This window comes from Camellia sinensis, chromosome 5, assembly GCF_055761805.1.
Source record: "Camellia sinensis isolate YWXY chromosome 5, ASM5576180v1, whole genome shotgun sequence".
Classification (NCBI taxonomy): Eukaryota; Viridiplantae; Streptophyta; class Magnoliopsida; order Ericales; family Theaceae; genus Camellia; species Camellia sinensis.
Window position 1 is genome coordinate 166,310,309 of NC_138965.1, and position 13,037 is coordinate 166,323,345.

The 13,037-nt window shown below is 32.5% G+C and overlaps 1 protein-coding gene across 1 annotated transcript; it reads right to left on the bottom strand.

Moving 5' to 3' along the window:
* Nucleotides 1-1,039: 1,039 nt before the first annotated feature.
* LOC114309154 (pyruvate dehydrogenase E1 component subunit beta-1, mitochondrial-like) lies at nucleotides 1,040-8,562 on the bottom strand. The gene is given in 12 exon segments (XM_082872301.1): nucleotides 1,040-1,181; nucleotides 1,459-1,595; nucleotides 1,653-1,707; nucleotides 2,660-2,784; nucleotides 2,887-2,921; nucleotides 3,400-3,469; nucleotides 3,589-3,661; nucleotides 3,748-3,767; nucleotides 3,769-3,882; nucleotides 4,350-4,475; nucleotides 6,141-6,259; nucleotides 8,469-8,562. Coding segments are annotated over 12 exon segments (1,110 nt in total).
* Nucleotides 8,563-13,037: the final 4,475 nt, after the last annotated feature.

Sequence of the window (13,037 nt, forward strand, 5' to 3'; positions counted from 1 at the left end):
TTATAGCACAACATTGGTTGGGAGGTTGTTTTGCATTTCTCCCCCCCTCTTCCCGAGAACCACTTTTTTCGAATAACTTTAAGGTGTTTTCGATTCTAACTCCCAATTTAAGCGTCCAATTTACATACCATCAGTTCTCACAAGTCATTTTTGGTACGAGGAAGCTGTCCATTACATCCCAATAGTGGTTAGGGGGCTGTATTGTATTTTCGTCCTCCTAACACCCTTTTCAACTTATTTTAAGTGATTTTTTACTCTAACTCCTAACCTAGTTGTCCTATTTATGTACTGTTTGTCCACATGGGAATATTAGACAAAAGATAATATTGTTCTGACAAGTATAAATGGTACATACAGTTTGGGCTAGAGTACGTAAATAATATCAATTGACTAGTTCATTGTTAAATCTAACATATTGTAACAAATTATTTTAAACATCAATAAAATTGTTCTTACCGAATAGTAAACGCTAGTCGACCATCTCAGATCCCCAAGAGTTGTGTGAGTTTGGTGACTACATTATTCAGATGATCAACCATTTTATTTGTCTCCTCCCGATCTTTTTATCCCTACGCCCGTTGTTGCAACATCTCATTGTGACATCTCTCACACTCCTCTTGCTCTTTCAATATCTCATTGTAATATTTCTCACACTCCTCTCGCTTTCTCATCAACTCTTCACGATCTCTTTTTTGCTGTTCATGAAGTGCTTTGAGGCCAAATCAAACGGGGGTAAATATGTCTTACCCAATGCTTTAAAAGTTAAGACACAACTCTAAATAGGTTCTTTATTGTATAGACCACCCTTGAGTACTTACAACCTTGAGTGGCACAATATAGGAAATCACCAATCACCAAATAGATCCTTATAATATAATGGAAATTGGGCCATAGCAAACTGAAGAAGTCAAAAAACAACAAAACCACCTCTTACCCCCAACAACTTCACTCATGATGCAGACAACACAAGTTATACCTACTTAATAGCATTAATAGAGTTGAAAACTAAAGGGAGAAAAACAGATTGTTTGAGGCAAGATTACCCCTCAGCCATTTTAGCAGCCTTTTTGACACTTGAGTTGTGTATATTCTTCATCTCATCAGCACTCCCCTCAGCTCCAATCCCTATTGTCTTTCCTTTTTCTGATGCTATGGCACTTCTATCAATTTCAGAACTTGAACTAAAAATTAGTTGCACCTGTTTTAGCTTTCCTTCATAAACGGACTTCTATTCAGATAATTGCTTCATTTTTCTTTGGTTAAATAACAAAGCATAGTGGTTGGACAAACACTCCAATTCTTGCAAATGATAGCAATTTAGAATCTTTGGCCAGAACTATCATTCCATATGGCATTGAATTGAAAGACATTCAACCAAGAAGATAAAGAAGGTGATCTCCCAACTATTCTGGACCTCCGTATATATAGAAGCATCTATCAAATGTCACTTTTTCAAACAATTGATCCTCATCATCTTGTGTTTGAGCTCTCTTCTTATCAACTTCAATACCAGTTTTTATAATTAGAAGATCCATGGTCTCCTTGCCTACAAGCTCCAGCACTTGCATTTCCTTTGCAGTAAAAGCTTTTCCACTCTATAAAACAATGGCACAGAAATAAGTGATGCACTATTTAAATTTTCAAAAATAAGCAATCCTCTCTATCGGAGCATCAAGATACATGAAGCTTTCCTCTATAACTGATGCACTATTTAAAATAACAAGCATATTAGAGGTGTTCGCGGTTCGGATTTGAACGATTTGCGGATCGGCTTGGACCCGCCCGCATCTATCGGTTTGAGGAAAAGACAACCCACAACCGCCCGCAATGCGGTTTGCAGTTTGTGCGGATAGGGTTTGCGGATGTGCAGGCAATTGTGGACGGTTTACGGATTGGACTTTTTTCTTCAAAAATTTATTTTTGAGCCTTATTTTTTTTTCCCATTTTGTAAATATTTATTTTGGGCCCTTTTCTCCCAATTTTCTAAAATGCTCCAACATTAATAATTAATGAATTAAAACTTATAAAATTAAAAACACAACAAAATCAATTTTTAACACAAACAAATCATTCAAATCTTAAATCAAATCATAAACTAAAACAAGTACATATTTCAAAATACTAAACTAGAACTCCATATTCATTAAGGAATTTAAAATTGCAAATCACACTTCATCCGGAACAAGTTCAGTTATGTAACAATAATAATATGATCAGTATTTATTTAGTTTCAGTTGATATAATACTATTAACAAATGCAATGTTAAAGTTCAAAGAATAAAGAGTGTTTTGTTTTAGGCAAAAATATCTAGGTAGGATATAGGAATGAAATCAATGGTTAAGATAATATATATATATATATATAAAAGTGTGGGCGGGTTCTTGCAGATGCTGATTAAACCCATAACCCAACCGCAACCCGCAAACATGCCATATTTCAAACTGCATCCGCCCGCATTGTGATTGCGAAACCGCCCATTTATATGCGGGTTGGGCGATTTTTGCGGATCGGATAAACCGTTGCCCACCCCTAAAGCATATAATCATAACAACAATATTATGTGTGTGTGCATGTATATGTATATCCATCTATGTACAAGTAAATTATATATCACAATCAAATTCTGCATGAGGAAAGCACACAGGAAGAGTTACACACCAGATTTCAGCACTAACACCATGTTGAGAGAACCCTTCTTCAACTGTTACCAGTCTACTTGTGTTCGGAATTGAAGCATTGATTGTGGTCCTATCTAGTGGCCTAATTGAGCGAAGATTTATAACATGTTTAAACAGTAAACCAACACTACCATATTTAAAACTGATACTTGAATTGATTTTAGATCTTACACCAACACTACCATATTCATTTAATGTATTTTATACCTTAGCACTGATCCCTTCCTTCGTAAGAATCTCAGCTATATGAACATCACACAACACAGTTACATTTAAAAGGGGGTACAAAATTTACTAACTGTAACCAAAGGCAATATAAACGAGAATTTGAAAGATAAGCAATGTCAACAAACAACATAGATCACTAATGTTCTCATCGAAGATGAATACAAAAGTGTTTACTGAAGAATGCTTAGCTGCAGTTCAAAGTAATTTCATCCACAAAGCTAAAAGCAATGTCATAATATCATAGAGACTAATTCAAGCCTTAAAAGTCTGTATTGCGCGTGGTAGTGATAGTCAAAACCACTATACCTTGTAGAATGTAGGCTAATTACTAGTTAGCATACCATACCAAATACAGAGATGCTCCTGAAATTTTTCAAGTTCAAACTATAGCTTCATTTTCTTAACTTAAGATCACTTCTTGTGCAAAAGCACTGTCCTCCCATGGAACAAGCAATGTTAGGTTATATATCTAAATGACAAAGATCACATGACAAACCTTAATGGCATAGCCCATCATCCTTGAAAAAGTTGTAATTGTGACATCATTTCTGTCTCTCTCAACCTAGGAGACAGAAGGTAATAAATTTTAAATAACAACAATAGTGAATCATGATAAAATAAATAACAACACAAGATAGCAGAAGCAACTACAAAAACTATCATAATCTTAAGGAAAAATACCTTAGCGTTCCCTATTGGAAGGCAAAAATTAGAATCAAGAACTTATGCCGAAATAGGGAAAGACTCACCATATCTGAAGCACAAAAGTCACATTGGATAATAATAATGATATATATGGATAAGGTTGATATATTATAACTTAATGCTACACGTACTCACAACAACTCATTTTCAAGGAAAAACAACAGGATCAGGGTCTCTAATGGTAGCTTTTAGCAGTCCACGAGCATCTTCAGATGAGTATGGGACCAGCACTTTCAAACCAGGGCAGGCGCCATACCATGCTGCAAAACACTACATGACATTCCATATATGTCATCAGTGGTTATGTGTGTTGCTGATTTAGAATTTTATCATTGAAAGCATATTTGAGATTAGTAATGAAGAAACTCAACATGTTCACAACAAAAAACGATATTGTGTAAATCAAATATTAGACTTGGAGGTACTCAAACCTTAAACCTAATAAATACCTAGTGAAAAATGAAGAAGGAAAAAAAGAAATCTGACATTCTCCCTATTGACAATTGGTAGGTCAAAACTTATTGATACAACTGTTTGCAACCATCCAAATTGGACACTAATTTAATACTCTTCAATTATCATCTATACACAGTGCTTTAGAGATATGTAGTTACTATATATCTCTCATATTACCTTAAGGCTAAAGGCAATGATGCTTAATAACATGTCATTTGTTTAGAAAAAAAACCAAGCGAGTAAAGAACCATCACTTGCAAAAGAAGCTTGAGGAACCATACTTGGGAGTGTTGGCCACCTACATCAGCAGTAGCACCATTTGGTCCTCTAAAAACAATAGGTACATTTATCTGGCCAGCAGACATGTAATTTGATTTTGCAGCAGAATTAATATTGAAATTGCCATAATATTATTAATACCCTTATTACTAAAACCTACTATAATTAGAACAAATTCAAATAAAGACTGAAAATTATTCCAAACTTCAATCCATAATCTCTTAAATGTGCTTTATGTGAAATTTCAGATTTGTCCTTTTTCTTCTTTCCATGCTCGCCATCACATATTGCCACATATTTAGGAGGACGGATTAATCTAATGAGCACACAACTAAGTTGGAATGGCTGAAAATGAAGTTCAATCATTTAACACATACTACAAAATTACATGTTTTAGGTATGGCTACATTATCTCCATATGATTTGGACTTGATGCAAGTAGTACTATTATCATCATCAAAAGCCAATTTCCATTTCACGTTCGTTTTGAATTCTATTTGTTACATATGAAGGTTTAATTTGTTCAATAAATTGGTTTGTAAAATAAATAAAAATAAATAAAACTGTTGAAATTAAGGCATCAAGAGGTTAAGTATTTGTAACATCCGAATAGAGGTTTCAGGAGGAAAAAAATTTCAACATTTCAAGTATTTTATTCTCAACAAAAACCACAACACACACACAGGAGTTACAACATGAGCTGATCAACAAATCAAGAAAAAGCCACAGAATCGAAGAGGGAAATGTAGACTCACTTAGGTTCTTATCAAATCCAAAGTCTGTTAAAAATTAGGTTCAACTCAATCCATGGTCATTCTTTGGTTCTATTTTTTTGTCCCCTCCCCCCCTCCCCCCCCCCCCCCCGAGAGGGCTGTGACCCAAGAACAGTAACTAAGGTATGTGCGCAAAGAAGAAGAAAGAGAAGAAAAAAAAGAAGTAGAAGTAGAAGAAGAAGAAGAGAGATAAAGAGGTGCTTCATCCTCACAAGGGTTTAGGCCAATCACGCAAACACAATCTCAAATTCTCGTAATATCAACTATTTATTGAGTCATTGAGATTACACATATTTGAAGGCTAAAGACTCTCCTATTTCTATAATGACTATGAGTCAAATTTAGAAACTAAAAATATTTAGTAACTGCAAATATTCTAGACTAATTATGATTATGGCTTCCAATTCTATTTCAACTATGATAGAGAACTTTGATGACGTCTAATTCTACTCCAAACATGACACAAATTCAAAATAGGAAACTTTGACATTTTTTTACCACCAAGACTATTTTAGACATAATAAAACCTATATTTAACAAGTCATTTAATAACTTACCCCAAAATAAAAACCCATTGGTGAACCCTACAACTCATGTCCAACAAATATTGAAATTACCATAATATTATCAATACCCTTACTACTAAAACCTACTATAACTAGAATGAATTCAAATAAAGACTCAAAATATTCCAAACTTCAATCCATAATCTCTTAAACGTGCTTCATGTGAAATTTTAGATTTGCCCTTTTTCTTCTTTTCATACTCGCCATCACATATTGCCACATATTTAGGAGGGCAGATTAATCTAATGAAAACACAACTAAGTTGGAATGGCTGAAAATGAAGTTTAGCCATTCAACACATACTACAAAATTACTTGTTTTAGGTATGGCTACATTATCTCCACATCTTTGCCAGCTATGATAACTCATCTCCACATCTAATAGAACAAAGAATGTTATCAACATTTTAATAAACCAATAAAATAAAATAAATTAAAGATGTTATCAACATTACCAGAGTAGTTTCTTCTTCATCCTCCCAAGAATCCTTCACATCATTTTCATCCACATCTTCATCATTCCATCTATTCTTCGGTTGCTCCTTTTTTAGAGGAGGTGGAATTGGCTCGTCCTCTATAACAATCGCAAATAATTCCCAAAATCATCAGTTTTCTCATTCTTCCGCAAGAGCAATTTAAGGAAGATAAAAATAATAATAATAATAATAATAATAATAATAATAATAATAATAATAATAATAATAATAATAATAATAATAATAATAAAGGTCACAACATTTTTTTAGAACAATTAAAATCTTGAAGGCAAGATGGAAAAAATCATGTTCCTGCATCAAGGTTCCACAAAAAATCATCAACATCAACTAAATTTTTAAACCTTGCTTCTTTGTGAATGTTTAGGCTCTAAGTGCCCTATACGTGTAAGTTTATATCTAGTATCAACTAACATCCAATGCAGAGCACATTAGTCATTTACATCACTGGCTTATTTTAAAACAGGGATAGACATATTTCAGAGGGCTCAAAACCATTTTTTTTTTTTTGCAAACCCGAGGTCTGTTCATGCTTTCTACAAAAATAATTAAAACAAAAACTACAATAGATTTAAATTCATTTTACAAATTACAAAATCACTACCACCTATTCATTTCCCTCCATCTAAATCCAAAGGATTAGGTCTCTTCATTCACCCAGGAATCCACAAATAGAATTGTTAGTTCTTCTATTATATAGTAAGGTATGTACATAAACTAACTAAAGTTTTACTTTATTTAACATTTTTAATTTTCTATGGATATGAGGTGTTGTGCCATTATATGCAAAATGTACAAAGAGCAATAATAGGTATTGTAATAACTAATAATGATTTCTTTCATAATCACATTCCTAAACTGCAGTCTGTTCTTTAGATTTTATGAATTTTGTAAAACTCTATTCTTTGAAAATTAAATTACAATAATATTATCCATGACAATATATTTCAATTGTCCTAAATAAAATTTTTCAACAAAAGATCACCTAGCCTTAAGACAATTGAATTTGTGAATCTACACCAGTAAAATACTGTGAAAGAAATTCAAAGAACAATAATCTATCCACATTGACATGATATGCACTCAGAAAACAATAACCAATTTCACTTGCAACTCACGTATAGGTAAATCTTGTAGAACATTAGATGCATCTGATTTGCATAAGCTAGTTTCATGGCACAATCAAGCATATATTGAATTAAAATAGTCAACAAAAGAAAAGCCTCAAAAGAATGAAAAATATGTGACCCTTAGAGGTCTACTACACTTATTGTTCTTCAATCATCCACTCAATTAGTTGCATATCTTCCTTGAAATCACAAGTAAACAAGAATTTTTCATACCTGAAGCCATGCGTTTTGGACTTAATGCTCTACAATTATGAGATTATTGGGCAGTTGTGAACAGGAATTTTCCATACCTAAAGCCCTCGGCCCATGTGCTTTGGACCTAATGCTCTACAATTATGAGATTATTGGGCAGTTGTGAACGGGAATTTTTCATACCTCCAGCCCTTTACCCATGTGCTTTACACCTAATGCTCTATAATTATGAGTTTCGTGGGTAGTTGTGAACATGACTTTTTCATACCTCAAGCCCTTAACCCATGTGCTTTCAATGTAATGCTTTACAATTATAAGATTATTGGGCAAATTAATTCACACATCAACTTAAAATAGTTTCGCTTAGAAAGTATCATATATCATAACCAAAGTAATAAAAGAAATAATCCTCAAGCAACATAGTTTGATTACAAAATAGCACATATTATGATTAAAACGAAAAACGAAAAATATATGGAAGGATATTATGATATTTGTAAACGAGGCCATAATCAATGAATAACATAGTTAAGCCTAGCACTTTGAGTCCTAACCTATTTGAACATCCATTCAATTTCCTAGTTTTGCACACCATCCTCCCAAATTTATATAAACACAAATCAATTCAGCCATAATTGAATTGGATGATAGAGATAGAGACCGAGAGCGATGGAAAGAGACCAATATCGACAGAGAGTGAGAGAGACTAAGAGCGACAGAGAGAGAGAGAGAGAGAGAGAGAGAGAGAGAGAGAGAGAGAAAAAACATGTGATTTGCATAGTGGTGGTGGTGATTTGCGGCAATGGCGGTGGTGAGCAATAGTGGTGAGCAACGGTGTAGACCAAATTATATTTGAATTGACCAGAACAACCAAGACCATGGGTCATATTTCACTATATATTTGAATTAATCCATACATAGATACTATATGTAGACCAAATTATAATTGAAAATGAAGAAAACCCACCTGAAGGAAGTTGAAAAGGAGTGCTCTGCTTTGGTAATCTGGTGTGAGCCCTAGCTGATGCTGTTGATATCTTCCTGCTCACACCTGCCACCATATTTCTTTATTTTAGCTAGAAACATCATAGGTTATTAGCTAGAAAAAGCTAATGTATCAAGAAATATCACATTTTAAAAGGAGATGTTTCTTGTGACCTATTTAAGCTTGGAGTGCTAATTTATGCCTTAGTTTGTTTCACTTGACTCTAAGTGTTTGAAAATTATACTTTACAGTAAAGATGCATTGAAGATGGTTTCTTGATTAACAACATTTAGTTGCAAATATTGTATAGACTTTATAGAATCTGGCAACATTTCTTTAATTTATTTAAGTTAATCCAATATAAGGCAATATTATTTGTAGAATATCAATATGTAGTCAAGAAAAGGAACATTAATTATTTCCCTTAGTGGGATTTGTTACACTTTTTCAGGAATATTAGTATTTGGCACCCTATTGTTCTCACATCATCCTAATAACCCCCAATCATGGATAGATGATAAGGAAACAAACAAAAATACACCCAAGCACTGATCAATAGACATGTTCAGACCACACCCTCCAAATATAAGGGCAAAAGATATTAACACATGGTTTACTGATTCAAACACTAACAGAGAGACCAAAAGAGCATAAACACATAACAATCACAACCATATAGTGGCACTTTTACGTTCAATAACAAATAGAGAAACCAAAGTTGTTTTCCATATTGAAAGAAAAAGAGGAAAGGGTTCATCAATCCTAAATTTCAAAGAATAGTTGCTCATTGCTCATCAATTCATCATGAAGTTCAATTTTAAAACAGCTATACTCGTGCATCTTGATCCCAATTCATAATTGGACTAGCATAACTGTACCTTTAAAACATAATCACTTCCAAACTGCATCTTCATGCAACATGAAGCTCAGTTCAGGTAAACAGATTGAAGAGTTATCAAGTTCTTAATGCTCAACTGCACCGATGGCTAAGTAATTGAATTCTTAAATAACCGAAAGGCTACAAATCCAAAAACTCACAAGGACCAAATGGTTTGAAGTACTAATTTTTTTGTTTTAAATTCAATGACTTGTGGACTTTTGATTTATGATTGCATATCTACATTAGTTAGTGGTTTAATGGATGTAGTAATAGATATTCTTAGAGGGATCACAATCAAATATCTAGTGAGATGTAGGAGGGAAGATCACCACCTCTTGTTTCACTACAAAATTTTCCAATTTGTAGCTACATTCACACAACTAGTAACAACTAGCAAACTTTGAAAAATGATATGCAAAAATTCAATCTTTCCAGTATAAAGCAACCTATTCCAGCCTATCAAAATCTAATGAAATGGCATAAAGAAACATATTGCATTTAGAAATCTACAAAGGCAAAACCAATATCTAGGAACTATATTAAAAATTGAAATAATCAGAATTTCAGAACTGCAAAAGATTGTATTCAAGTAATTAACAAATCTAATTTCTATATTAACATATCAAGCAAAAAAATGAGACAATTAATGAATGAAAATAATCACAAAAATGATTAATATAGCTAATCTAACAACATAAAACTCTAATTTGGATAGATTCGGAGCTCAATCTGTGTTAAAATAACAAAATTGAGATCCAAAAACTCGAGAACGAATCAAACCCAGATCTAAAACAATCAATCAATAACCACAATTCAGAATTGAAGCAAACCCAGATCTAAAAGAGAGAAGAAGATATCAAACCTGATCGAATTAGAGCCAAGAAGTTACCCAAGTCCATATCTGTTGATGCTTTCGAATAGAGAGAGAAAGAGAGAGGAGCGAAAATTGCGACAAGCTTCTAAAATTGAATCAAATTGTATTTGTGTTGTTCAAATAATGGCAATATGAGAGAGAAGAGGCGTTTGGGAAGGCTTGGTGTTTTTTTCTCTAGAATTCCGGAAAGAGAAGAAGCATTTGAGAGGGCTTGGAATAACCAGTCCAAGTCAAAATCCAACCAAGTATCTCAATGTAAAAGAGAACCTGTTTTTAATATAAGGAAGAGAGAGAGAGAGAGAGAGAGAGAGAGAGAGAGAGAGATCGACAGAGAGAGAGAGACTGAGATCGACAGAGACCGAGATAGACAGGGATCAACAGAGATCGGCTGAGACTGAGAGACCGAGATTGATAGAGATCGATAGAGAGAGACCGAGATCGATAGAGATTGACAGAGAGAGAGAGAGACCGAGATCGACAGAGAGAGAAAGATGCCAAGATCGATAGAGATCGACAGAGAAGAGACAGAGAGAGAGAGAGAGAGAAAGAAAGAAAGAAAGAAAAACTTGTGATTTGCGGCAGTGACGATGGTGATTTGCGAGGATGGCGGTAGCGATGTGCGATGGCGGTGAGCAATAGTGGCCAGCAACGGTTGGGTGGTAAACAGGGGTGAGGTTTGGTGGTGACTATTCTGTGTGTATATGAGAGAGAATAGAGAAAATGTTGGTGTGAAAGAGAGAAGAGAGGCATCAGTGGTAATAAAATTTTCAACCTTTAGCGACTAAACTATTATTTGTCGATAAATATTAATCAATAATAACTAATCTTTCGTAGCTAAAAGTATAATTTGGCTATTAATTTTTTTTGTCGTCGGCAAAAATTGAACATACAACGACTAAATTTTTTTAATCGCCAAAAATTTATATTTGCCGACAAAATTATTTGGTCAACAAAGAGTAACAGAAAAATAAGCTTGTTATTTAGTGACTTAACTTCCTTTTGTTGGCAAATAATTGTATATGACAACTAAAATAAGAATTAGTAGCCTAAAATTTAGACTTATGCTAACTAAATTTTTTTTAGCCACCTATTTACATCATATGTAGCGACAAAATTCATTTTTTTGTCGCCAATAGAAAATATATATCGACTAAAATAATATAGTGGAAAAATATTTAACCAACGCCGACTAATAAATTTCTTAGTCACCAAAAATATAACTTTTGGCGACTAAATTCCTTTTGGTCGCCAAAAGTATAATTTGTGAAATTACATACACCTTTTGTGAAATAATTTTTTTCATAAAATTTACAGCTTTTGTTGTAACTTACACTTTTTGTGAAAACAAAACTTATACCTTTTGTGAAATTACTTACACCTTTTGTGAAAAAATTTCTTTCAAAAAATTTATACCTTTTGTTAAAACTTATACCTTTTCGTGAAAATACTTACACCTTTTGTGAAATAATTTCTTTCATAAAATTTACACATTTTATTGCAACTTACACTTTTTGTGAAAATAAAACTTACATCTTTTGTGAAAAAGCATACACATTTTCTGAAACATTACACCTTTTGTGAAAAATTTTCATTCATAAAATTTATACCTTTTGTTAAAACTTACACATTTTCGTGAAAATGCTTACACCTTTTGTGAAAAGATACACCTTTTGTAAAATAATTTATTTCATAAAATTTATAACTTTTGTTGGAACTTACACCATTTGTGAAAACAAAACTTACACCTTTTGTGAAATTACTTCCACCTTTTGTGAAAAAACTTACACGTTTTCTGAAACGTTACACATTTTGTGAAAAATTATCGTTCATAAAATTTACACATTTTGTTAAAACTTACACCTTTTCGTGAAAATACTTACACCTTTTGTGAAATAATTTCTTTCATAAAATTTACACTTTTTGTTGGAACATACAGCTTTTGTGGAAAAAAAACTTACACTTTTTGTGAAAAAAAACTTACACCTTTTCTGAAACGTTACACCTTTTCTGAAAAAATTTCTTCATAAAATTTACACATTTTGTTAAAACTTACACCTTTTGTGAAAACTTACACATTTTCGTGAAAATACTTATATCTTTTGTGAAATAATTTATTTCATAAAATTTGAACATTTTATTGGAACTTACACATTTTGTGATAAAACTTACACCTTTTCTAAAACATTACACTTTTTGTGAAAAAATTTCTTTCATAAAATTTACACCTTTTGTTGAAACTTACACATTTTTGTGAAAATACTTACACCTTTTGTGAAATAATTTATTTCATAAAATTTATACATTTTGTTGGAACTTACACCTTTTGTGAAAACAAAACTTACACCTTTTGTGAAATTATTTACACATTTTGTGAAAAAACTTACGCCTTTTCTGAAACGTTACACCTTTTGTGAAAAATTTTCTTTTATAAAATTTACACATTTTGTGAAAACTTACACCTTTTGTGAAATAATTTATTTCATAAAATTTATACCTTTTGTTGGAATTTACACCTTTTGTGAAAACAAAACTTACATCTTTTGTGAAATTACTTACACCTTTTTTGAAAAAACTTACACTTTTTCTGAAACGTTACACCTTTTGTGAAAAATTTTCTTTCACAAAATTTATACATTTTGTTAAAACTTACACCTTTTGTGAAGTGTTACACCTTTTGTGAAATAATTTATTTCATAAAATTTATACCTTTTGTTGGAATTTACACCTTTTGTGAAAACAAAACTTATACCTTTTGTGAAATTACTTACACCTTTTGTGAAAAAACTTACACCTTTTC